Source organism: Tiliqua scincoides, chromosome 5, assembly GCF_035046505.1.
Source record: "Tiliqua scincoides isolate rTilSci1 chromosome 5, rTilSci1.hap2, whole genome shotgun sequence".
Taxonomy (NCBI): domain Eukaryota; kingdom Metazoa; phylum Chordata; class Lepidosauria; order Squamata; family Scincidae; genus Tiliqua; species Tiliqua scincoides.
The window spans coordinates 38,907,578-38,934,218 of record NC_089825.1 but is presented as its reverse complement, the minus strand read 5'-3'; the positions used below and the strand labels follow the sequence as shown (position 1 = coordinate 38,934,218).

Sequence of the window (26,641 nt, the reverse complement as noted above, 5' to 3'; positions counted from 1 at the left end):
GGAGCACACCAGATAACAAGACCTGCATCCTGGTGCCCTCCCTTGCATCTGACATAGCCCATTTCTAAAATCAGGTGGTTGCACATACACATCATGGCTTGTAACCCTTAATGGATTTTTCCTCCAGAAACTTGTCCGATCCCCTTTTAAAGGCATCTAGGCCAGATGCCATCACCACACCCCGTGGCAAGGAGTTCCACAGACCAACCGTCTGTTGCTGCATATACATTTCCATGTAAACGACTGTACCTGGGTTTGCTTTTCTGTGCACAATGTGTACAGGCTGGACCTGCAGGGACTGGGACATGTAAATAATTGTACCAAGGAACAGGTTAACATTGATGCACCCAGGTACAGTTTAATCTGTGAAAACGTTGGTTGGGATGCTACTATCTGGTCTGGATATGCCTTCAAAATTCATACACTGGGTTCAAGGAACCATGGCAAAGATTTGGAGGACAAGAGACCCTTAGAGTAATAACTCCTTTTGTGGTGAAAATGGTTTTCATGTTTCATCTTCCTCATGCAACTAGTTTTAACATAAACATCCTATCTCTTCTGACAGTCTGCTAAAAAATGCAATGAATTTAGTGCGTTTGGTCTTTTATCTTAATTTTTGTGACATGATCTAATTAGTGGTGCCCTCTAATTATCAATGGAAATGAATAATGAAAGATGTCTCCTGTTTCCAGGCCTGTCTACGCTCTTTTTTGTATCTGTGCAGATGATTTTCTTGACATACGCTTTGACATACACAATAGTATACAATGTATTCCGGATGTACCTATAATAAGCAACCACAGTACTGTAAAGTTTGGGTGTGTGAGTGTGTGTGTTTTAAAGAATTATACATTAAAGGAACAGAAATACTTTTAAACTGCATGAAGCCCAGTGCAATGAACTATTATATTTTAAAGTCAATTATTATACAGGGAACATATAGGCTATCTTGTAGAAACACTGAAAACGTATATTCCAGCTTCGTAAATAAAAGGAAGACACACAAACTTCAAAAAGGAGTGTACACATACTGCATGGACTAGAGGTTATTTATTTCACAAACAATCAGTTGCCTGAGATCATCACTCAAACAGCACTGCACACAAAGCGCTTCTTATGTTCCAGTTAAATTTCAGTAGCACTTAAATGTGTACAGCACAATTAGGGTCATTTAGTATATGTTGTGATGAGATAGCTGCATAGCATCCAGCTAATTGAAAGCTGCGGACCAGAGGAATTCAACTGGATAGATGCTTTTTATTTCTATTTTCTCTTAATAATACTGAAGTCACATAAACAACAGTGCATTTTTTCTCCCTTTCTTAAAGTCGCCTGTTGTGGAGTTAATAAAACAGGAATTTGGCAGGATATCAGGGGTGCAAACTGATTTCCTTTTCTAAATGCAATTTTTAAAAGCAAACAAACAAGGTTATGTCTGCTAATGAAACATTACATGCTGATCTGGAGCTAGGTCTTTTTTTCCCCCTATCGAATAAATGTAATTCCAATAGAAACAAGCAATATTTTTTTTTTTTTTTTTTTGCAAATGAAGAGATATGCTTCAGAAAATATCAATTCTGCAAAGAGCTCCATCTAAGTATAGGACCTGGCTAGATTATAGCACTTTGTTTGTATAACATACGTCGCTCACATACTTCATCTAAAATAGCAACGGAGTAATGATTAAAAAGGATTCTTGTTTGCAAACATTCAATTATTTTTCAATGCGGTTAATTAATGTATAAATAATCCCCCTATTTATCTCACCATGTTTTACTGCTCACCAATAAGAATGCACAGCATCTGAGCCATAAGCAGCCCAATAATCACCAAAGGGAGGCAGGCTTTTTTGCATTTAAATCAGTGTGAAAGCCTGGAAGGTTGGGGGGCGATGTGGTCATGTCATTATATCACCTCCAAACTTCTGGAACACTGAGTTCCAGGTACGTGCCACTGCCCCAGGAGCAATCCACAGTAGGGACAACTCTGCTGATAGCATTGTGATGACATCATGTTCACTGTAATCCCTTATTGGTTGGAACCACACAGTTTGGAAGCCCTTTCAAATAAAGAAGAAGCCTTTTCTCTACAGCACTGGTTCACAAACTGTGGTCCAGGGACCACAGGTGGGCCATGATGTTACGTGAAAATCCCCTTTTTCCTTTTAAGTTGTGATTTTTACGTCTGGTTATATATTATGGACAAAAACTCATGTAGGTCAAACCTCAAAATACAGGACACCCTTCCCACAGTACACTTTTCCAAAACCCTGGTAAAAGTCACAAGTTTACACAACCTCTAGCAATGCAAAAATGCCTCCTGATCCAATCACTGTTATGCAAAACAAGCATGCACCTCCGGAGGAAGAAGTCTATTGTTCTATTGTTGTAGCTTTATCACTCTTAAGCACCTTATGCAAACTGCCTCTCCCCCCCCCCCCCCGGAGGTCAGCCATGGCTGATAGCTGAGCCTCCAGTTTCTCTTGCTTGCTCCAGGTGTCCCACTGTGTGTGGTGAGCTTGCGCATCCAGATCAGCTCTAGGACACATCCGGGTCATTCTAGGTCAGCCACAACCCTTTAAGAGAAAGCTCCAAGCACATGTTCTCTCTCTCTGGCTGCCCTCCAAGGCAATCAATCAATCAACAGTATTTATATACCGCTTTTCAACTAAAAGTTCACAAAGTGGTTTACAGAGAAAAATCAAATAACGAAATGGCTCCCTGTCCCAAAAGGGCTCACAATCTAAAAAGATGCAAATGAACACCAGCAGACAGCCACTAGAACAGACAGTGCTGGGGTGAGGTGGGCCAGTTACTCTCCCCCTGCTAAAAAGAGGAGCACCCACTTGAAAAAGTGCCTCTTACCCAATTAGCAGGTCCTCCATAGGACTCTTCCCTCCCCCCCCCCCCAACTGCTTCTCAGGACAGGTACCTGTATCTTGCGTCTGGAACTCTATCCCTTCTATTCTACCTATTTCTCCCCTTCTCTCCCCATCTTAGTTAGCAACTGGGTTATGCAGACCAGGGACCCCTAAAATCATTCCCTACAACCTATCCTTTTCTGATTCCTTCTCGGATGCACCAAATACACAGCACATGCAACCACCATAAAGCTAGGTACACAGGATCCAAGTACTAGGAACCAAGAAACATATACTTACCATTTTCCATGTGCATTATGTTTACCTGTGTGTTTTTTGTAATAAAAATATAATCGTTGATTGAAAGTTATCTTTCTCCCAGTCTCCTCTTTAAGCTAAACAAGGGACTATCTCTGCATTACGCTGTCTTGTTATCTAGCCTGCGATCCTGAAGTTTCCAAAAGGGTAATATAATAATTCCCCTTAAAACATAACAGCCCTTTTTGATAACAATGAGACCCTGAGAAGTGGTCTGCGAGATCTCAGAAAGAAATATCACAATTGATCACTTCAACCATCTTGCTGAGAAAGCACTCCCCCATAGAACACCAAGGAGGGTGGAGAACAGACTGTCTGTAACTGTTAACAAAATGTCAGCTGCAGCTGTGGGCAGTCTATTTGCCATCTCTGATAGTCCATGGGGGGGGGGGCACTTGCTTAGGAGATGCTTCCCCATGGACCACCAGAGAGAGCAGAGAACAGACCACCTGCAGCCATAGCTGGCAACAAAAGCAACCAGAAATCTTCTCTATAAATAATAAATCTTAATATCTCTAATAAATATTCTCTAATTATTAAAAAATTAATTGTATTAATTAAATTAAACTTTTTGTGTGCAGGGGGGTAGTGTAGTCCACGATAACTCCAATTTTTGTCTCAGTGGTCCGCAAGCCCCTAAAGTTTGCGAACCACTGCTCTACAGGCTGCAGTTGTTGTTAAGTTGTTAAATGCAACCGACTGGAGGGAGTGGGCAGATTTGACCCATGGTGTGCAGCTCCTGTTCATTTCATTGAATCTCTCACAGTAGTGTCACCAAAGCTAAGACATGTCTGATTTACAATGGGGTCCAAGCTTAAAAGGAGGTAATTCAAGTTTCTAGTAGGAGTTCACCAGATAGTAGTAGCTCTCACAGTAGTGTCACCAAAGCTAAGACATGTCTGATTTACAATGGGGTCCAAGCTTAAAAGGAGGTAATTCAAGTTTCTAGTAGGAGTTCACCAGATTAATTTGTTTTCCCTAAGATTATTCTGAATCAAGACCAGGGATCAATATTTCTGAGTTTAGAAGCTATAGCATTTGATAGTTAACAGAGCACAGTGGCAAAGGGCACAATCTTAACCAACTTCCCAGCACTGGCATAGCTGTGTCAATGGGACGTGTGCTGCATCCTGCACTGGGGAGGCAGACAAGGAGGCCTCCTCAGGTAAGGTCATGTTTGTTACCTTACCTTGGGGCTGCATTTTATATAGGTCAGTGCTGGAAAGTTGGTTAGGATTGTGACCAAAGTGACTTAAGCTGAGAATCAAGACATCCACCCTCCCTCATGGATGGATGCAAGTCTGAAGCTTGCTTCCACAATAAACTATTTAGGTGGCTTTGGACAAATAATTCCTTCTTAACCTCAGCTACAACACAGGGAAGCACTTTGCACACTCAGAAAGCACTCTACAAATGCCAAGTGGTGTTGTTATATGGCTCAGGAATGCAGTAAGAAACTCAAAGCCCAGTGCATGATACAGTACACTTATGAAGTCGTGCCTGTGATGTTCCTTTAGGAAAACAGCTTGATAAAATATACATAGCTCTGAGCTTGGTAAACAGCATGCTAGAGTCATAGCACAAATGGGACTGATGAAAATGAACACACACACACACACACACACACACACACACACACACACACACACAGAGAGGGATGGAATATTCTGTCTGGGTCTTCCTATAGTAAACATTGCTAAAGCTCTTGAAGAAGGGCTGACCTTGCTAGCCAATTACATTATGTTAATGTGTCTGTTACTATAACTCCTGCACAGGCATTCACCCTCAGACCAGTACAGAGATTTATTTCATTGCTTCCAAGCAACAGACTATGGGTGTTAATCTCTCACCTTGTCACATCCTGTTTTACATGGCAGCATCCATATGAAACAACATGATGCTTTCTAAATGGCAGTGATTGCCCATTCTGCTTGGGAGACATGTCTAGCCAGTGCCCTGTCTTTTGAGTAGCAGCTTTTTTTTTTTAAACCTGAGAAAACATAATCTTGGAGGTGCTTCATTTTCCCATGCATACTATCTCTTGAAGAACAGAATACATGAAACACATACATGTTGGATTTTAAGACTATAGTACATTAATTTCTGCATCTGAATACTGTTCTTCCCCTTTTTTGTACCTCTTGAATGGAGCAAGCAACATTAGTACTATAGTTATGCATATGTAAGACCCCCTAGGCTTAGATCTGATTGTAAAAACAGTGGTGGCCAGGGGTTTACTTGACCCAGGGTGATATGACTTGGGGGCGGTTCCTCCAGCCATGCTGCATCCATGGTCCCACCCACTGCCTCACTTCCAGAGTTCTTTGGAGAGTTGGAGAAGCAATTCATGGCCTTAAAAGGCCTTTGGAGGGCCGAAAAAATTACTTCCAGTTTCTCAGGGAAAACCAAAAGTGACGTTTCTATGTCCTTAGAAGGCCTTCTGAGGGCTGGGGAGGTGTGTGCCATCACTGGCCCTCCGAAGGTGTTTGGAAAGGGTGGGCGGGCAGCAGCCTGGCTTGTGTGGGGGCAGCAGTTTGTGGTTGTGGCCCCAGGCAGAACTGGGGCCAGGATCGCCTCCAAAAGGTCTTATTGTCCGATGTCGATCTGAGGAAATTCATAAATAATTGTGTGACGCAATCAACTGCTGAAGCAGAAATCCAAATAAAGTTTTAAGAAGACACTCAAAAACTTTCTCCAAGGACTCTTCCAATCCAATTCACTTTCAATCAGGTTAAGAGAGTAGAGTGAATTTAGTCCCAACGTTCTACTTCTTTTTTTTTTTTTTACTCCAGGGTACTTATTCTTTGCTGTTGACCATACTAGGTAAAGGAACACATGGAGGAGGGAAGTGGGATGGCACACACTGGCCCTGCCCCTAGCTTCCATGAATTGATTGGTTCCTCAGAACCAATTCTCAAAACCCATCCAAGGTGAAAATGTGCAGGCTCTATATGTGGTATTTATACTTTGAGTTTCTGCTAGGCATCAGTATGCCACTTGCACACACACAGGCTCTGCATAGGAGGTTGGATGAACATATCCCATCCCACCTAATGCCGCAGATTCACTTATGCGGCATCTCCTACGCTAGGCTACCAAACAAACAGACCAAACACATGGATTTAATCATTATCTTGACATTTTGCACTGCACCTCAAACGACTGCTGAAGGTGTTTCTGTGGACCGAATTCAGTTTTGTTGGAATTAACTCACCCTTACCAGGGATGACAGTACAAATGAGAATGTATAAATGTCCAGAGTGGTTTTAATAGATTATGTGCTTCAGTATTTCAAATGAGGATTTAAAAGTTCTGAACCTCTTGGATCTGAAGGGATAATGAGAAAGTTATATTGGAAAACTAAAAGGATATAGATGATGGTTTAAAGGTATGGAGGGGACAGTGAAAATCTATGGAGAGAAATGTGCATGCATATCAGGAGAAATTAAGTCGCATGTATTGCTAGCAACTAATTTACCAGTATAATTAAGGTCTTTGAAGAATAACTAGAGACCTGCATTTCAATTTTGAGAAAAGTAGCAGAAAGCCAGATCCCCTTTTATACTGTACAAAACCTTTTACGGCATTTTTTAAACTCTTAATATAACCACTATTGCTTAACTTCTCTGAGTTTTTTTCACACTAATGTTCTTCATGTAGCTTAGCCTTGAACGGTTCAAGTTCTGACATATTTTAGCACACTGCAGTAATAATTTAAGCACTGCAACAGTTATAGAATCCCCTACATTTTCAGAACAGTTTCCTAATAGCACAACACTATGCACATCTACTCAGAAATAAGTCCTATTGTGTTAAATAGGGTTACTCCCAAGAAAGTGTTACAGGATTGCAGCCAGGCAGCCCAATCTTATCCACTGCCAGTTCATATCATGGCTGCACCACTGACACAGCATGCACTGCATACTTTGCTGGAAGGGGGCAACCAGGCAGCCTGGGAGATGAAAATAAAATTTTTATACTTACCACCCCATAGGCTGCCTGGCCTTCAGTGGGTCTACTCTACTTCAGACCTACTCCAGCTCTTTTGCTTGAATAAGTTCAAGGATAGTCAGGAGGTGGATATGGGGCTGGAAAGGGGGTAGGAGCTGGCATGCACTCCTGCTGCTGCTGAGATCCACACCCTCCCAGCTCTGAACCATCCCTGGTTCAACCCCCAAACTGCCTGTATCATCCCCAAACCACCCACGTCCTGCACCACCATCTACCTGCTGTGGTATGGCCTGGGTGGCCCAATCCTATGTGCCCAACAAATGTTGGTGGGCACACAGAGCCTCTAGCCTTTTGCATTGGCAGCTCTAGATAGCTTGATGGTGGTGTGACTTTTGCACTACCATAACTGGATTTATGGCAGCGGATCGCAAGATTCACTGCTGTAGGCCCAGGAAAAGATTGCGCCGTCAACGATGCAAGGATTTTTGTTTTAAATGAAATTACGTATTTTGTTTGGTATAATTTGGCAACTACTGGATATTCAAACATTGAAAGATGGATGGAAGGCAGAATGGAGAAATGCTAATACAGTCCTCCTTCCACAGTCCTCCTTCCACTGAATTACTGTATTAGTAACCCAGTTACTGATTATAACCTTTCATTGTGCATTGTAATCTTTTAAAGATTATGTTCTCATTTGAGGAGAAGCCAAGGACCAGTGGTAGATTCTTGAGTAAAACTGATACGGTCTCTCAACCAGAGTTTTCAGGGAGGAGCCATAGCCTGGTAGTGGATCACATGTTTTGCATACTGGTATAATCCTTGGTATACACACGTAAGGCTGGGAAAGAGCTTTGGAGAACTGCTGCCAGTTAGCGTACTGAACTGGATGGACCAATGGGCTGACTTGAGAAAAGGAAGTCTGGCCCACAATGCATTTTCCTGTAGTAAAAGCATTACCCCAACCTCTGCCAAATGACTAGCCTGCAGAAGAGTTGATTAAGGGTAACAGAATGAGTTGGGGCAAGGCACTGGTGCAGGAACAACCCATTGATGTAGTTGAGGTGGTCATCTCAAATAGCAGACTGTTGGCAGGGGATCTTGGTATGTTCCGTCAGCTTCTTGTTGGACCAGACTCTCTTTGTGAGTCTGGAAAACGTGGTAACTGCTTTACCGATGTGCTTGTTTAGCTCGGTATCGAGAGAAAGAGTGTCGGAGATCGTTGAGCCAAGGTACACAAAGTCATGGACAACCTCCAGTTCATGCTCAGAGATCACATACCGAGACAGACCAGGGACAGACTGCACTTGCTCCCGGTGTGGAAGGGATTGTCACTCCCGGATTGGCCTTTTCAGCCACACTAGACGCTGTGTCAGAACCACCTTTCAGAGCGCGATACCATAGTCTTTCGAGACTGAAGGTTGCCAATAAAAAAAATGGCAGGGGGTATCAAGCCATTCACCTTCACTGTTGCTCCTCCTTCCATTCCCTGGACTGAAAATGTGAAATGGAGTGGATACAGAGGAGAAGCGGAAGATGGAGTGGAAGAGGAAGCAAGGAGAAGAGGAGAGTGGAGGGCTAGAATGTTTCCACTCCTCTCCTTCACACTTTATCTTCCACTCCATCCCCCTCTTCATTTTTGAAGAGCAGAGAGTGGCATGCAAGGGGACAGCCTTCTGCATGCTCTCTCAGGCAACAGATATCTTGGAGTAGCCCTGCCTTGGTGAACCAAATACAGATTCAACCTTGTTATACACGGATTTGAGTCAACACGAATGGCCACTGCAAATGAGAAGCAATGTGCTGATCCCTGGAGAAGGAGGAAAACGCATTCCTGTAAAATCAGTTTAAAAAACTGCTTTTCTCATTGTAGTATGGATTTTTCTATCTCAACGTGATGAGAAGGGCCTTTTAAATTAAAGGAAAATAGTTTAACAATAGCCTTGTTAATACGAGAGAGGGCAGCCTGATGACAATCCATCATTCCCTCTCCAAGACAACCAACCCCTCTCTCCCCCCTGAGTATTTGAAAGATAATCACTTTGTTCTGGATGAAGGGAGGCAAAGAGAGTGAGGGAGACTGATTGATGGATTGTCTACTTAATGACTCTATCTTACATCACAAAGGTCAGCAAGGCTGTTTTTAAATGTCCCTAGCAAAGGGACATTGTTTTTTAAATGGATTTGCTTTAATGCGTTTTTTTACCATCCACATGAGTTCTGAGAATGGAACCCTCGCGAATAATGAGACACAACCTGTCTTATGCCTTATGTTGCTTGTCTCAGTTAAAATAAGTGACTGTCATGAGTTTACCAGACTAAATAGGGTCCAATCCTATCCAACTTTCCTGTCCAGATGCAGCCACAATGCTGCCCCTAGGTAAGGAAACAAATGTTACTTTGAGGAGGTCTCCGTAACCCCCCACCACCACCACAAGATGCAGCGCATGCTCTGTTGGCATGGCTGCTTCAGCACTGGAAAGTTGGACAGGATTGGGCCTTAAATGCATTGCCAAGACTAGAGATTGCACACACCAGTAGAGGGTGCTTTCAGAGCACATACAAATGCACCCTAAACTGATATTTTCTGTGAACAAGTGTAGCAAATTTGAAGGCAGGCACCAGAGAGGAATCTGTAGGTTTCTTATGGAGCCTATACAATACAGTACATTTGTTTCCACATGTGTTTTGTCATGCTTGAAGAGGCCAAAGAAAGGGCAGTCCCTCACTAAAGCAACACAAAGGGTTTAAGACTGGATGTTCTGTATCCCATTGTTAGCTGCCGCTAATACCTAACATATCACACTGAGATCCTCCACTTTACTATGGGGCTGTTCTTGCTTTAGTGGATTTATGCCTCCGATTTTGTTTCTGTTTTCTTTTCCTTTGACCTTGAGGCACAAATTAAGGGCCTGCATTGTGGGATTAACTCGAGTGGAGACTCACAGCGTAGATCACCATCAACAAAAACATTTCTTTTTACAAAAAGGAAGCTCGCCTCTTGGAAATGGAAAGCAGACTTCAATTGCCAAAGCCTCGGAAATCCCAAGGGAGGGGGCTTAGAAATAGATTGTTGTAATGTGTCTAAGGTGAAAGAAACCTAATCGACCTCAGTGGAATCCTTTCACTGCCTCCATTGAAACCACAAGCAGAATTATGCCAAGGAAATCATTATACAATGTAGTGTGATGATGAACATGGGCATTCTGGCAAAATAATCAAAAGGGCATGGGAATAATCAGCAAATAATATGCAAATGAAAAAGATGTCTGGGAGCAGGGGCTATTTAGCAATAAACAGAATTCCGTGTCAATGTGGATCTCATTAGGATGCCAAGAGGGACCTGTTTCTACGGGACACAGAAGGTGAGCAATTTCCAAAGTTCCCTGGTTCTTGCACCACTGCTAGTGTAACCCACCTGGCTCAAAATGACGACCTTATGCCTTGCAATGGCCATTCTGCTGCTTTCTAAAACCTTTATAGCTGCTGCCCGTCCCTAGGTTTTTGGCTCTAGCTTTGGAATTTCCACTAAATAAAGATGGCTACAGCCACAACAGGTTCCGCTAGCTCAGTCTGGGTTTTTCATTCCTCTTTCACTCATTTCCATTAACAGTACTTCTGAGATTGATGCCTCCTGCCCCACACAAATGATACCACTTAAAAACATAAATAGTTCACAAACAGGGGGGAAGGGATGAGAGAGGGGAGGGGGTCTAGCAGGGAAGTCGTAGGAGAAGGAAGCCTGGAACGTTATTCCATTTGACTCAAAACAGGCTCCCCATATTAATGCAAAAAATCAGCATATGGTTCTAATAGGCTTTCAAGAATGATTTATCAAGTATGATTAAGTCCTCAACCTGTATGTCAGTCTCCATAAATAAAGCAGAAGTGCACCTTGCTTGAAAATCTATCGGCAGTGTCCTATTACCCACCCATGTACGTTGAACTCGGCTTCACATTCAGCTATGGAAAGGGAAGAGAGACTGTACTTAACAGACAAAAGAAGGCACTGCAAGAAGCCTGCCAAGATTTAGGAGTTTTATCCCGGGATAGTCTAACTAGAAAGGCAATTTCAATGAAGGGAAGGCATTGCTCCTTAGGTCTGAGGCCTGGATGCACTGCTTTTCCACAGCAAAATGCATCTGTGGGTGACATCCATGCCAATTCACTGCAATCCAGGGCTTTCCTTGTGGCAAAAGCCAAGATAGTCCTTCCTCCAGCACTGCCAATCATCCTTCAGCAGACTTCCTATGTCTGCAGGTATCCCAGCAGCACTTACCTATCAAAAGGGAAAGGAATTTTCCCCAAGGGCAGGAAATCTTCCTGGTTCAAGAATATCATGTGATTCACCACCCCAGCTTTCACAAGGAATGGTGGGCAACCGATCATATGCCAAACTACACCAGCAGTTCCCAATCTTACTATGGTCACAGCGCCCTTCTTCCATACTGTCTCGTCACAGTGTCGCCATGCCACCCTTGTGTGAATAGCGCAATTTTAACTTGACCAAAATGATGGTGCTGGGAAGGAGAGGTCAACGGGACATCCAGCGGCACCATGAATTCACCGCAGTGCCCTAGGGAACCACTGTCCTACATCTTACAGTTTAAATTTTGGGAGCTGTAACAAGACCAAGGCTGTTTTCAGTGGTGAACAGGCAAAGGGAGGAAAGTAGGGGGACCACACATTTCACGTTTGGGGATTTTAAAAGCAAAAGTTTCCAAGGACAAGCTATGCCCCAAGACATTCCAGTACAACCATGTGCATAATAAATTGACAAAACATCTCATTGGGCAACTAATTAACTTCTGAATGGGTAACATTTCCCCCCATTACCTTTGTGTCATTGGGTGGAAAATTACTATTGCCCGACTTGAGTTTGGCAAATTTGTCCAACAGCAGACGCATCAACTACAGGCATAGCAAGAGATTGGCCAGTCAAAGGGTGCAATCCTACCCTGTTCTGGAACAGGCAAACCAAGAGGCTTGCGCTGTATCCAGCGCAGAATAGGGGCCCAAAGCGGCTCAGCCACAGACAAGGGGAAACATTTCTCCTTTCCTCTGGGTAAGGTGCCCTAGCCCCTATGGGTCTCCTTGGACATGCACCACCTCCTGAGGTGGCGCAAGTCAGAGGAGAACAGAGCGGCTTCATGCTGCTCTGAACTCCCAGGGAACGAGGGTTGGGATCGACTCCCCACCTGCCTGCCCCTAGGGTTGCACACCGCCAACACAGTTGGGCCGACACAAGACTCTTCGAGGAAGCCAGTGTGGAGGCTTGTCTCAGCCTCCGCAGGCGGGCGCACCTCTGTGCACCGGCCCAGCTTCCTCCCAAGGAGGTGCAAACATGCCTTATGGGACGTTTGTGATGCTCCTGGGCCGGCGCAAGTCCCTTGGGCACCTCAGGATTGCACCCAAAGTTTAATAGGGAAATTTTTTTACCATGTTCTCTTCCTTGGTCTAGAAGTCAGGGTTCATCTCACAACCACACATTGTGGGTCACCCTGGCAGGAAACTTGGAAGGGAGCCAGTGGGTTTTCAGGCAGGCAGGCAGGCAGGTACCACTGGATCTACACAATTGCTATCAAAAAGATTGGGGACATTCTCTGCACTAAAAGAATAGTAAGGGGCTGGATTAATCAAGGGCTCAAATAAAGAGAAGAGATGCTGTTTTGGAAACAAACAAGGCTTTATTATTTTTTTTTAAAGTTCCCTACCTTGATACCTGTTGATAAACATTCAGGGCACAATCCTAACCAGGTCTACTCAGAAGTAAGTCCCATTTTGTTCAATGGGGCTTACTCTCAGGAAAGTGTGGTTAGGATTGCAGCCTCAGAAATACCGTTTAAATGGCATGTTTACCGAGTTCCAATGCAAGACTGGGTAATTACTAATGCACACAAAACAAGTCCTGTGTACTTATGTAACAGGTTATTACAACCACATCTGCTTACAAATGCACAAAATGCAAGAACTGGCCAATTGGTCCACAGAAAGATGGGGATCAAGTGGCCCTTCCATGATGTAACCTCCTAGAGCTTCAGTCCATCCCCCCCCCCCCCACACACACACAGAGAGATTATGGAGGTTCATGCTGGGACAGGTAAACCTCCACCACAGCAGTCTGCCTCTACATGAAGGTACTCACTGTGCTCTGAATGCCCTTCACAGCCCCAACCAGTATTCTAATGTCCTTGGACCTTTGCTGTGCCAATACCTCGAGCCCAATGGTCACATTGTCCAGGGCTCACTTTGGGCTGGCCGCTGCTTTCTCCAAGCGCATCTCCCACACTTGAAAGTCTATGTCCTGGAGACAGTTGAGCGTCTCTGTGAAATCCTTGCTCATTTCCTGATTTGTCTGCAACCACTCCTGGGAGAGCTGGAGACAGTGCCACTTCTGCCTGTTCCTCAAATGCTCCATCCTCTCTGCCCCAGTCACCTGATGTCTCAGTTATTCAATTCCTGCAAAGGAGAGAGATAACGCCAAAGGCAGGAAAAATGAACCTTCTCCCTCCTCCTGCGACTAGCTCCCCCCCCCCCCCACACACACACTTTCCAAATCACTGGTTTTAAGTAGATCAGAACTTGTCCAATCCTTACCATGGCCAGTGTCAAAGGTGAGAAAGACATTAACACTACTGCCCTAAACTCTGCCTGACAGCCCACCTGGTCATCCCCCCCCCCCTTTCCAAAGGATCGGTTTTAAGTAGTTCAAAACTTACAACCTATCCTTACCATGGTCAGTGCTCAAAGCAGCAACCCCCACCCAGCTCTCCTCACTCTCACTACCTAGCTACTTTCCAAAGCATTGGTTTTAAACTAGTACATACTAGTCCAGTGCTTACTGTGGTCAATGTGGGAATAACACCCTCCCAGCTCTCCCTGCTCCTGCTGACTGGCTGCCCCCTTCACTTTCCAAGTTTTCCCCACTTTCCACTATTCCCCACTCTTCCATATCTTCACAGGGAATTGGGAGTGATTACCTGGTTCAGAAGTCATCTATTGTGATGGCTCAAACAGCTGTGGGCTGTCTGCATTTTCCAAGGCTTGAGGTGAGTTGTCTGATGCAGAAGGCCCTGGCTGCAGGGAGGGAGACTCTTCTGAGTTGACAGAAAGCAGGCTGTAGTACAGCTCTTTCTTGTCATCCTTTTCTTTCCCCGTGTCCCTCAGTGCAGCAGCATATCTCCATGTGAGTCACTCATGTGACTGCACCGTGGTCCACAGAGAGGAACTCATCAAGGGTGTTGAAAAAGGGCATGCTTGTCCCAGAGCACCCAGAACAGCTATTGCCCTCCTTCACCAGTTTGTAGTTCCTCCTCAGTTCCTTGGTTCTGCTTTAACAGGCTTCCAGTAGCCCATGTCCTTGAGCTTCTCCAAAATGTAGCAGAACTACTCCACATTTTGGCATGTTTTGGTGAGACCCGCCTGAGCAGTCTGTTCCCATTAAATATAAATGAAGGCTCTCAACTCCTCCTCATGCCATGAAGGATCCTTCAGTCAGTGAAGAAGCCCACTGCTGACAGAAGAACCTGGGCAGTTAGAACAGTGGTTTTCTCCATCATGGGTCAATCTGAAGATCCTGGGATTCTGTCCAAATTCAAGCTAGGTCTGCTTTTGTACCTTTTGTACTCACCACAAGTGAGGGGAGAAGTGGGCTGCCTTTTAAAGACAAAATCAAGGAGAGGATGAACTGCAGTGAAGGAGGGCTCTGCCAGGACACAATCTAGGGCACTCCCCCCCCCCCGAGGAACTGAGACTCATGCATATTGACAACCAAATGGGTTTTCCTGTTGTATGTTCTAAACCCACACAGAAAAATTTAATTCATTTGGATATTCCATGGGGAAAAAAACTCACGGATGTCTCAGGAAAGGACTCATCCCGAACATGCACTTATGCTCATTTCCAGATGGAAAAGTCCATTCAACATGGAAATGCCCTTTCCCAAATGCCTGTTTGGCCTGGACGTGAGTTGAACAGTCCAAAAATACAGGAATGTCAATGAAAAGTATACTTTTCAAAAATTCATACGATCTCAAACTAAAAGTGAGTTACCACTGCAGGCGCATTAATGCTTGGACACAGTTCTCTTGCTTAAAATTGTCTCCTCTGTCACATAAATGGGCAGGATCAGATTATATCCACTCCTTTGAGCAAACTTTTGTGTTCCTCCCTTCACTTAAGTGAATGGAAGAAGCGCATACATGAGGCTCTGGAGCAGGGGTCTCCAAACTTTTAGGCCAGAGGGCCACATCAAATATCTGGCATGGCACTGAGGGCTGGAAAAATAGATAATTTTTAAATATAAAATTAAATAAATACATTAGAAAACCTCAGAAAGCCTAAGGCCTTCAGATGGCTCAAAAACGTCACTTCTGGTTTTTTCAGGAAAACCAGGAAGTGATGTTTTTAGGCCTTTAGAGGGCATTCTGAGAGGAAGCGCATAGCCTCCCCAGCCTTCTGAACACCTTCCAGATGCAACTGGAGCACAGCTCTGGTCACATTTGGTTGAGTGGGCCAGAGGCTTGCAGGGGACTAGAGGCTTGCTGCGGGCTGGATAGAGACTTGGGCCAGGGTTTGGAGACCCCTGCTCTGGAGCAAGAATCAAGTCCACTCTGCAATGATTACTCTATTCTCCTATTTCTACTCTCTGGCTATCTCTATCAACGTACTTCCTTGTAGAGTTCTACTTCCTTCTCTATCAACATACTCTCACTTCACTACCACCATCCTCGCTTTCAGCTCCAAATCAAGCATGATGTATGCGCAGAACTTGTTTGAAGAGACACAACTTTAGAGTGTGGAATGAATACGTCTTGAGAGCATAGTGCCTGATGTACCACTTTCGCCAATTTGAAACTATTCACTTTTTGAGATCAACTTGGGAGGCCTTCTTGCATGTTCAACCATTACTGAGGATAAGGGAGAGGCTTTTCTTTGTGGTGGTACCCAATGTGTGGAACTCCCTACCCCTACAGATTAAAGGCCCAATCCTATCCAATTTTCCAGTGCTGGTGCAGCAGTGCCGATGGGTCATGCACTGCATCTTGTGGTGGGGCAGCAGTCACAGAGGCCCCCTTAAGGTATAGGAACATTTGGTCCCTTATCTTGGGGCTGCGTTGTGGCTGCACCAGTGCTGGAAAATTGGATAGGATTGGGCCCTAAATTGGCCCTTTGCTTGCTATAGTATTGTTGCCAGTTTTTCTACCAGGCTCTTGGGGCTGCGTTGTGGCTGCACCAGTGCTGGAAAATTGGATAGGATTGGGCCCTAAGTTGACCCTTTGCTTGCTATAGTATTGTTGCCAGTTTTTCTACCAGGCTCTTGGGGCTGCATTGTGGCTGCACCAGTGCTGGAAAACTGGATAGGACTGGGCCCTAAGTTGGCCCTTTGCTTGCTGTAGTATTGTTGCCAGTTTTTCTACCAGGCCCTTGAAGTCTCATTTGTCTTTATTGGGAAGACAAATTTAATACTCTGTTGTGGATTCTGCTGCTGGATTCTGGTGGACCACTGTGCAAAACAGAAAGCTGGACTACAGAGGCCTTTGGCTTGATCCAGAAGGGCTTTTTCTTAGGGTTTTTTTTTAGCTGGGGAAAGGCAGGCTAGGAAAGGCAAGATAGAAATGCATTAAAATAAAAGTTTGTAATATCAGGAAGCATCAGCTCGAATGCTGGTTTTTGCAGGACTTGAAGCAACCTTGTTTCAGGGCCTCATTTGCTTTGAGGCAGACTCACTGCATCTTCCCCACCCCCACTAAGCTCCTAGCTCCCCACAGGCTTTGCTGCAGAGGCCAGAGGGCCTGTCTGAAGTGTTTGCCAACGGAGTACATACACTGTTCTGTTCTGTTTCAGCTTCTTGTTGTGGCTTGCAGGCATTTACAACAATTCCAACGGCACTGACGAGAACCACCAGGCGTGTTCTCCAAATGCTCATGAAACACTCTCCCATTAGATGGATTTCGGACAGCCGCGTTGGAGCGACTGCCAATTTCACCTGGCATTCACGCGGATTCCCAAATGACCAGTGTAAAAGGGGCATGAATCTACCGTGGTTTTCCTAAGTGTCTCAAATGCGAACAACGACCAAGATATTGATGTTTTTTGAGAGGTTCCAAACTATAGTGCATAACAAATCATACTGCAAAATGCCACCACAGCACACTTTTCGAGAGGCAGCTATTAGCTCCTAATGCCTTGTGCTAAATCAATAGTCAGTAATGCCAATGACCCTAACATATACTTTGGGAGCATTTTTCTCTTTAAGGCCGCTTCATAGCAAAAGCTCTCGTGAATGAAATACGTACTTTCATCATCACTCTGGCTCATCTTTACCTGCAACAGTCAATGTTCTATTCCTTTATTAACAGGGGTTCTGAAACACGATCAACCATCAGAATCTCTTGGGGACCGCAATGCACCCTCAAAGTTATTTTTTCCCCAAGTTTCCATTTGCTCTTCCCTTATAAGACTTCACTTTGCATCATTCTAAAACCATCCAGTGATAAGACAGTCAGGATTAAAAACAATGATAAGCATTCATGCCACATTTTAAAGGATTCCAAGCACATCACAACAATATCGTTAAGTCAGTTTTGCTTCCTCCACATTGCACACGTGGGGCTGAGCTGACACTGTGAGGACCCAGTTCAAACATGCACTTGGGCCAACGCGAGTCCCTTGCGACAACCCGGGAGTTCCGCAAAGTGGTGTAAAGTACATTTGCACCACTCTGAGGGGAGACAGGCCGGCTCACGGATGCGCACCAGCCTCCCTGCACCAACTCAGGCTCCAAAGAAAAGGTGACTTGCATCAGCAGAACTCAGCCAACACAGGGGTCTGGAGGGGAGTGCAGGGAGGGCAGGGAGGAGGTGGGAGGAAGGCATTTCAAGATGGGGAGAGGGCGGGCAGCGGGTGGGACCCTGGGAGGTGGGGCCAGTTTCTGGAAGTTATGCCAGATCTTGACTCCATTTCTAGGCAGCCTGGGGCAGACCTAGGCTGCTTGGATTTGTACCACCTTGTCAGGTGGCGCAGATCTGAGTAGATTCATTGGGACTGCTGCAGCGTGACATGGGTAAGGGGAAACGACAGATCGAGGTGCCATCTGCACTGTGTGCATTCTGCTCCAGGCACAGGGCCCAGTTTGGCCAATTTAGTCAAATTGCCCTAAGGTTGACCTGCTCAAAATCCTTCCTACTTTGCCAGTTGGGAAGATGTGCTGGGTAGAGGAGAAAGAGGAGGTGACAAGGTGAAGGCAGCAATGATGGCTGAGCATCAATCATAATCACACACTCCCAAAAACAAACAAGAAAAAGGGGCAGAATTTGAGTACCATTTTGGCTGGGCATCTGACCAGGCTCAGATTCATGCAGTTAATAACTGAGAACATATTCTCCACTGTTTGGCTAAATGACATTCAAATGAATGACTCTGCAGCAAAAGCAACAATTGATCAGTTCAACTGATATATCTGCCAATTTCTTTGCATGATATGGGGGGAGCATGTGCATGCACGTCTCCCCATCGCGCGTACCTCCTGCTACTTCATAATCTAAACTGATTCATAACAAGATGAGACATACAACGAACATCCTAACATCTTAATTAATCACACTGCTAGAAAGCAAGAAGCTTGCAGTCCTACCCTAGGCATGTTGAGTCAGAGGGAAATTGGACTGAGTTCAGTGGGGCTGACTCCCAATTCCTTAGGACTGTGGCCTCAATCTGGTGTCATGGAAGTGTTCATAACATGGACAACCAAAGTATCCATTCCAGTATAATGTTCTAATCACTGTCAATGTGTGTTGCTTATATGTTCAATTTTTTTATTATCCTTTTCTAGGGTTCAACCAAGGCATGGTCAGATGATGCAGGACACAAGATACAGCCACCTAACAGAAGCTAGGCAAATAGGGGTCTGGTCAACCCCTGGATTGGAGATCACTTGGGAACCTCATTATCACTACCGTGTATTCCAGTGTGGAAAAAAGAGGGATATAAAATGTAACAGATGAATATTCCAGCACCAAAGTTCCTACTCTGAATTCAATCCAGCTCATCCACATCCCCCTTGCCCCAAGGAGACAGCATTATTTGTTTAATTTACTCCACCAGAGCATATAAGGAAAGGCTATAACTTCTTCGGTTCCTGGTTCATTAACAGTGAATCATGTTCCAACAAAACCATGAGAGAGCAGTGCCATTTCCCATACACACCCCTGACACTTTCACTGGAGTGACTCACAAGTGCCTGGAATGAGGGTGTACTACTTGGAAAATCAAAATGGAATTGTATATGCCTGTGAAAGGAAATTGCCCAGTCCGACACCTTTTGACAAGGGAGCTGGCTTTTCCAAGTTGCACTAACACCCACACAACCATACAGACACTGTAGCAATCCCTGCTAGTCCAGATGGCCAACTGGGAACTTTAAAGTGTCAGAGTGGATGGCACAGTCCAAGAGCACAAGCACTCGTATTGAAATTTCTTTTCCAGCACCTCCTGCATGGCACTAAATAAGCAACTTCAGGTGGGGGGGGGGGAGCTGCCATCTGGCTATAGTAGCACAGCTCTGGCTTGCTAGGAACATAAGAAACTGCCTTATACTGATTCAGCTCATTGGTCTGCCTAGTTCAGTATTTTCTGCATGAGCGGCAGCAGATTTTTTCCTACTTGAGATGGGATGTTCTTCATGCCAAGCAGATGCCCTTCAAATGAGCAGAGGTTCCTCCCCAGTGTCTAGGTAGCCAAGAAGTAGCCCAATACAAGCTGTCACTGATACAGGAACCTGTTTCTTTCACACCATTTTTCACCCAGCTCAGGTCACCAAGCTCAGAGATGTTGTCTCACACCCATTTCGGGGACAGCTTGGCCAGCAGTTGGATGCCACTGTTTAACACATCCAAAAATATTGCTTTACCACAGTTCCTGTATAAAGCAATGCCCATTTCCTTATTTCCTGCATGCTGGTTCCAGGGAAGGCAGCATTCAGAGTTTCAGGCTTGCTGATATGTGGGGACAGGACTAGCATAGGGCATTGATGGGACCTGCTCCTTCTCATGTGTCTTATACCAAGTCAGGCCGTTGGTCCAATAGCAGCTCTCCAGAGTGTCAGACAGGAATCTTTCTCTATCCTAACTGGAAGTTGGAACTGCGAGCTTCTGCAGGCAAAGGAGGTGCTCTACTACTGAACAATGACCCCTTCCCACCATGCAACAGTGACGAGAATTTCTGTGCCATGCCCTCCTAGAGAATCTAGCCATGGCAAGTGGAGGCAGTTTGGTTTTCTGTATCAGTACTCAGTCTAATATTAATCTAATTAAGATAAGATTTTAAGACCATACTATATCTCGCCAATCTCACAAGATGTAAAGTGCTGTGCCAGACAGCTCAAAGGCCCTCCTAGCTGAGGATTTTCTTAACCACAGAAAACAAATAGCTGCTCCAAATTGTGTACCTTATACTGGCCCAGCTGGGATGCCGCTTCCTCTCCTTTTGTCATCTACAGGTTGCAGGAGAGGTTTAATCTGCTGGCGTGAAAGAGAGTTGCTCCACTTGTTTGGTAAGAAAGGAATATTGATGGTCCCAGCCTGGACTTTGTTCTCTCAGACTGGCGTTCATTGCTCCAGAGCCAATTCGCCAGCAGTTCTTCTCCCGCAGCAGAAAAGGTCAGGTGGTTGCAAATATAACCTATGACAAATACTTGGGATACTTTATGCTCAGACCAGCGTAAACCTAAAATCTGTTGCTCGAGGCTTAGATGATAACCTGATCTGCCAACACTGTCTACCTTGCTGCTTTGGATTGCATCTGCTGCATGACACTCTCTTTCCGAGGCACTGCCGTCAATTACCATCTACTGTCACAAAGGGGTGGCTCCTTGACTCAGATGTCGGGCAGCCTTCATTTTTCCATGTCCTATTATCAATTGTAATCTGCTTAGTTTTAATTTTCTTTTTGGATCATGTGATCAGAGGCTAGGCCTGGGGGGGGGGTCAGAAATTATATTCTTGTATAGAAATAGTAGAGAGAAAATAGCTCTCTATCAGCCCAATCGGTGGCATACCTACAGGGGAATTGCCATGGTAAGTACTGCAGGCGCCACAACATGCTATGTAAGCAGCCCCTCCCACTCGCTGTCGGAGCCACCTGGGCAGTGCTGGCAATCTGCAGCAGTGCCTGCCCAAAAGGGCTCTGACGGTGAATGGAAAAGGCTACTTACACTACACATTGCGGTGCCTGCAGTACTTTCCGTGCAACTCCCCCTGTAGGTATATTGCAGTGCCTGCAGTACATTGCAATACCTGCAGTGCCCCACGGAGGCTCTGTGCAGGAAACACCTGCCCCATGAACTTTATCCGTCCTGCATCATCGCCGATAAATGGGGTGGATCTTGGCAGCAGTAGCACACATGGGATCCTACTCCTCCCTTCCTGGCTTGGACCTGTCCCCAGGTGTTTCCTTGGATTTCTGCCAGCAAAAGAGTTGATGTAAGTCCAAGGAGACCCACTGAAGGCCAGAGGGCCTATGGGATGTAAGTAAAAATATTTTTATTTATCTCTCCTGGGCTGTCTGGTCACTGGCCCACCATATCACACAGTGGCCCTGCTTGCTATGGTCTGGTGGAGGATAGACTTGGTTCTAAAATGTCTTACATTCTACTCCAGCTACTGTGGCTCATGGTTTTCATAAAGCCAAAAACCTTTTCAGTTGGTCAAGTCTTCTACATGCTCTAATATTGATGCTTTAATCTCTTTGACTGCCAGTGCTTCTTAGAATTTTTGATTCTGTGCGCTTTGTGCTTCCACGTTTTAAGTCACTTTCATTAACAGCTTTGATTTTTTTTTTTTCCCCAACCATTCCTTGAGTAAGGTATCCATTTTTTAGTTACTTCATTATGCCAAACATCCTAAGACAATTTCAGAGGTGAACAGCCCATTCAACCTATGCCAATGTAGTGGGGTTGCACTGCATCCAATGCCCAAATCAAGCATGCTGAAGGTCTCTAGAGGCAAGGAGACATTTGATCACTTGCCCGGAGGAAAGCCCCAGCTGTGGCAACTTGTACTGGCACCTGCTAATTCGCTGGTGCAAGTCCAAGTGGAACTGTGTCAGCTGATCAGGCCCATGAGCCCCACCCCCCTTTCATTCACTCACCCCATAAAGTGGCTATATCTACTCTGAATACTGGCACAGCATCCCATCAACAACCACTGCTACAACTACAGATAATCAGGGATGGGAACTCAAGTCAGGTGACTTGAGTCTGAGTCACAAAAACACGTTTTTTGCTAACTTCTGTACAGTTGAGTCAGGCATGTCAATAACTTTGGCACTGACTCGAGTCTGATGGCACTGATTTGGAAAGAGTCCCTGCGCATGCAGACTCGAGTCTGTCTGTGTCTGGGTGTGTGCACTTACTTTTTTTTGACCATGAAAGACTTCGTGAGGTCATCATTCAGACCATATGAGTGGCAGGGAAGTCCCAGCAAGGAGGTAGGGAAGGGTTAATGTTTTGGTTTTGCATCCAGCAGGAGGTGGGAGGGGTGGGAGTCAGCTCTCTTATCCATCTCTGAAGGAACTGATGATCATTGGATGAAGATTTTTTCCTGGATGAGTGAGGTGAGAAAGTTCCTAGGAGAAATGGCATGGCTCCAGCAGGCTCACTGAATGACTGTTAGGACTTGCTTTTGAGTCAAATTAAAGGGGGCGGAGTCTCATAACTCAAGTCTTGACTCAAGTCAAGTAACGCTGGATTTGCCCATCTCTGCAGATCATGTTGGATATGTGAAGGGTAGTCTTTCCATGAGCCTGCCTGTCCTCTGAGATCATCAAGGGAGGTGGAAGTGTGGTTGGCCATAAGCCATTAAAGGGCCTTCTTGGAAGTGGTGCCAAGCCTGTGGAACTCCCTTCCTCATGACATCTGATTCTACTTTTTTAATGTCCTTCAAAAATGTTAAGACTTTTTTTTGTTTTGACAAGCTTTAGGTTTTATTGGACTCTGCTACTGTTTACTCATACACATTGTTGCTTTTTAAATTTTTGTTTATACTTCCTAAGCATTATCATTCTTTTAATTCAGTTATGAGCCACCTTGGGTCTCTCTGCAACAGAAAGAAAGAAAGAAAGAAAGAAAGAAAGAAAGAAAGAAAGAAAGAAAGAAAGAAAGAAGAGCCATACATTTTTAATAAATGAACACATAAATAGTAAAAATTAGAACCATGAAAGTCAGCAGTGCTAATATGTATAACCCTTTTCAAATAAGAGGAGCATTTTACTATGCTTATAAATGAGAATTCTCTCTCCTTAATTTAAACAATTCTATGATAGCTGCATAATAACCTATTTTTGACCCCACATTGGCAACAAATGAAACAAAATCCCAAGATTTAGACAAGCGCATTTCTGAAGGGCAAGAATAACGGTCTTTCCTTCTCACCTTTTTGTGCTCCACTTCCCACAGAGATATGTTTTAGCATGTGCAGAGAATTAAGGTTGAAGTCCCATGTGTTGGAAAAGTATACACACACACATTTTTCTGCCCTCAAGAGATACGCAGTTGCAAAGTACTTTGTTTAAGTGCAGACTTCATAATCAAATTCTGTTCACCCTTATAACAGCCTGCTAATGTTCCTTCAGTAACTTTCAGCCTGGTAACATATTCAGTTTTATCGGTTAATGAAAGTTTAAAAAAAAAAGTCACAATCTACAGTGCCACCTAGTTTCCAACCTAAATGGTTTTTGTGTGTGTGTTTTCTCATTCAGGTAATGGAGCTCTCAGCATTCAAACAGCACATAGGAGGGGGAAAAGGGTCTCCATTCTATAACAGCCTACCCTTTTATTGTTCTCTTCTTCTTGTGCCTTCCTAAACTCATGCTCTAAGGAGCAGTCTATATCGTTGAAGAGGCCCACTTCTTCACAGTTCTTCAGGAATCGGGTTGGCGTCGGAGTTTGGTCTGGGGAGAAACACCAAAATAAACTGCAGTGAGCATTTTGATGTTTACAGACAAGGACTCGTAACGTTATATATTACAGCATATTTGTATATTTGTTTTTTTTTTAGTTAAATTCATACCCCATCATCTGCCAAGGAAAGCCCGAAGGCAACTAACAGCATGGATTAAAAGAAATGCACATGCTTAAAATACACACACACACAAATGTATCAGAAGACATGTCAGAAACTTAAAAGACAACAGAAGCAGTTATCCAACAAAATCCTGATGGAGCAGGTGAGTCTAAACCCCTCTTGAAAATGGAAAAGGATATAAACATGAATATAAATACCAAGGGATATAACAAGTATACAAAACTTGGACCTCTGGACCTAGGTCTGCACATGGATGGTCACATACCAGCCATGGTCTACGATGCTATTGCTCAGCTTAGGCTGGTGTGTCAGCTGCATCTTTGAATCAGGCAGACCTGACTATGGGTTCCACACACTAGTAGCATCTCATCTGTATTACTGCAACATGCTCTAAGCAAGGCTGCCCTTTAAGACCACCTGGAAACTTCAGCTTCTGCAGAATGCTCCTGCACCACTGCTGATGAGCATGAGATAGAATGATCACATTTCTACAAGACCATCACCTGCACTGGTTGCTGGAAGTGACTCAATTGAAATTCAAGATGCTGATGTTAACCTTTAAAGTCTGAAACAGATTAGGACCAGGGGATCTGGAAGACCATTCTCCGCTTATCTGAAACTGCTTCCCCCCTGAGGAAGCAGTCACTGATTCAGTCACTGATGGATGTGTGCCTGACGATGACAAGAGAGAAGGGCTTCTCTGTGGTGGCACCCAAGGCATGGAACCCCTTTCCCCAGGAAGCTGTTGCTATCACCTTTGCAATTATTTTGGTGCTGCCTGAAGACTCTCTTGTTTCACACAGCCTTTGGCCTATGATGTTGCTTGGTTGTTCTCACTACTATCAGTGCTGCTATCATTGTTCCACTGGGCTATTTCTTTTTTATTTTAATGCATTTCATGGTGGTTATGTGCCTCCCTGACTGAAGAGGAAAGCACAGGATATAAATCTTTTAACAAAATACATAAATAAAGGAATAACAAGACAGGACACCAGTATAGTGAAGTTTAGATTATGTACAGCATGCTATTTGTTGGATTTAATTTTGAACAAGATACACAGAGTTTTCATAAATATGTCTCAAATGTTTTGTGCTTCTCACTTCCAAACCAAAAGAATCACAATGACAGAGGCAGACTTTCAAGTGTGGAAGCAAACTGTATCCTGTATTTGAACTCCAGATGCCCAACATGCTTCAAGTCTGCAGTCTACACCTGCCTCCCTCCCCCAAGAGTTAAAAGCAGTTTTGAGACTGTTTTGCATCAGATCAAGGACACGATCTGTTAAACACTCTCTCCCAGATCACCACACTGCCTACAGGGCCGTACTTAGCAAAACAAAAGCTGTGGGAGATGCTAATCACAGATCTCTTGCACTATATCAGGTCTGCAACCAAATATCGGTTGAATCAGTTTTATGAAGGAGGACTTGTAACTTGGAGATAAATAACTTGGAAAATGAGGTCATAGCTCAGTGACAGAGCATCTGCTTTGCATGTAGAAGGTCCCAGGTCCAACCCTTGACAACTCTGGATAGGGCTAGGAAAGATCCCTGAACCTGAAACCCTGGAGAGCCTCACCCAAACAGTGCAGACAATACTGAGGTCCAGTGACCAGTGGTCTGACTTAGAAGGCAACTTCATATGTTTAATTCAGTATATAAAAAGGGTCTTTGTTAGTAACTTTCCAAGTCAGCCAGCCAACTATCACACCCTCTGGTTTCCATTGGATTGACTGCTTTGATGTCACAGCCAGTATTGTCAGAGAACTTCGCAAGCAAAAACATCTGGCCGGAACAATAAGGAACTATTTTTATTCTACCTTCAGAAATACATGAGCAATTGTTGTCTAAATTAAAGGATTGCTGGAAAGGCTTCCCAGACACCTTGTGCTTTCAGGTTTGGTTGACTGATCCCAGAGTCTTTCACCAAAAAATGGCATCATTCCAAAGCTGCATATAAAGACAAAGGACCCAGTTCTATCCAACTTTCTAGCACTGATGCATCTGCTCCAACAGGGCATGTACTGCATCCTACAATGGGGGGGGGGGGGTGGAGTCATGGAGGTCTCCTCAAGGTAAGGGAATGTTTGTTCCCTGACTTCAGGGATGCCATGCGGCTGTATCAACACTGGAACGTTGGTTAGGATTGGGCCCAAAATGTAACTATAACAGGTCACTTTTAAAAAGATAGACTTTGAATTGAAGAAAGTAAGGTTCCTAAAAAAGGAACTGTAATCTGCCTTCAACAGTAGCCTTGGAAAGCAGACAACAGAGGAAATAACTGTATGATTTCAATTACACACCAGAATTGTTCAACGAGAAGATGGATTTTAAAATGTTATATGTCAGGCCACATTTAAAAAAAAAAAAAATTAAGAATGATCTTGGTTGCCGAAAAAATACCAGGACCAGAGAACAGCTATAGAAAACAG

The 26,641-nt window shown here is 44.4% G+C and overlaps 1 protein-coding gene across 2 annotated transcripts in view; it reads right to left on the bottom strand.

The window, feature by feature from the left end:
• The window catches only part of CREB5 (cAMP responsive element binding protein 5), a 304,261-nt gene that overhangs the window by 197,437 nt on the left and 80,183 nt on the right, over positions 1–26,641 (bottom strand). For both annotated transcript variants that reach the window (XM_066627888.1, XM_066627889.1), the window contains exon 5: positions 23,955–24,076. In XM_066627888.1, coding sequence (XP_066483985.1) covers positions 23,955–24,076 — 122 coding nt within the window. The remainder of the gene's footprint in view (positions 1–23,954; positions 24,077–26,641) is intronic.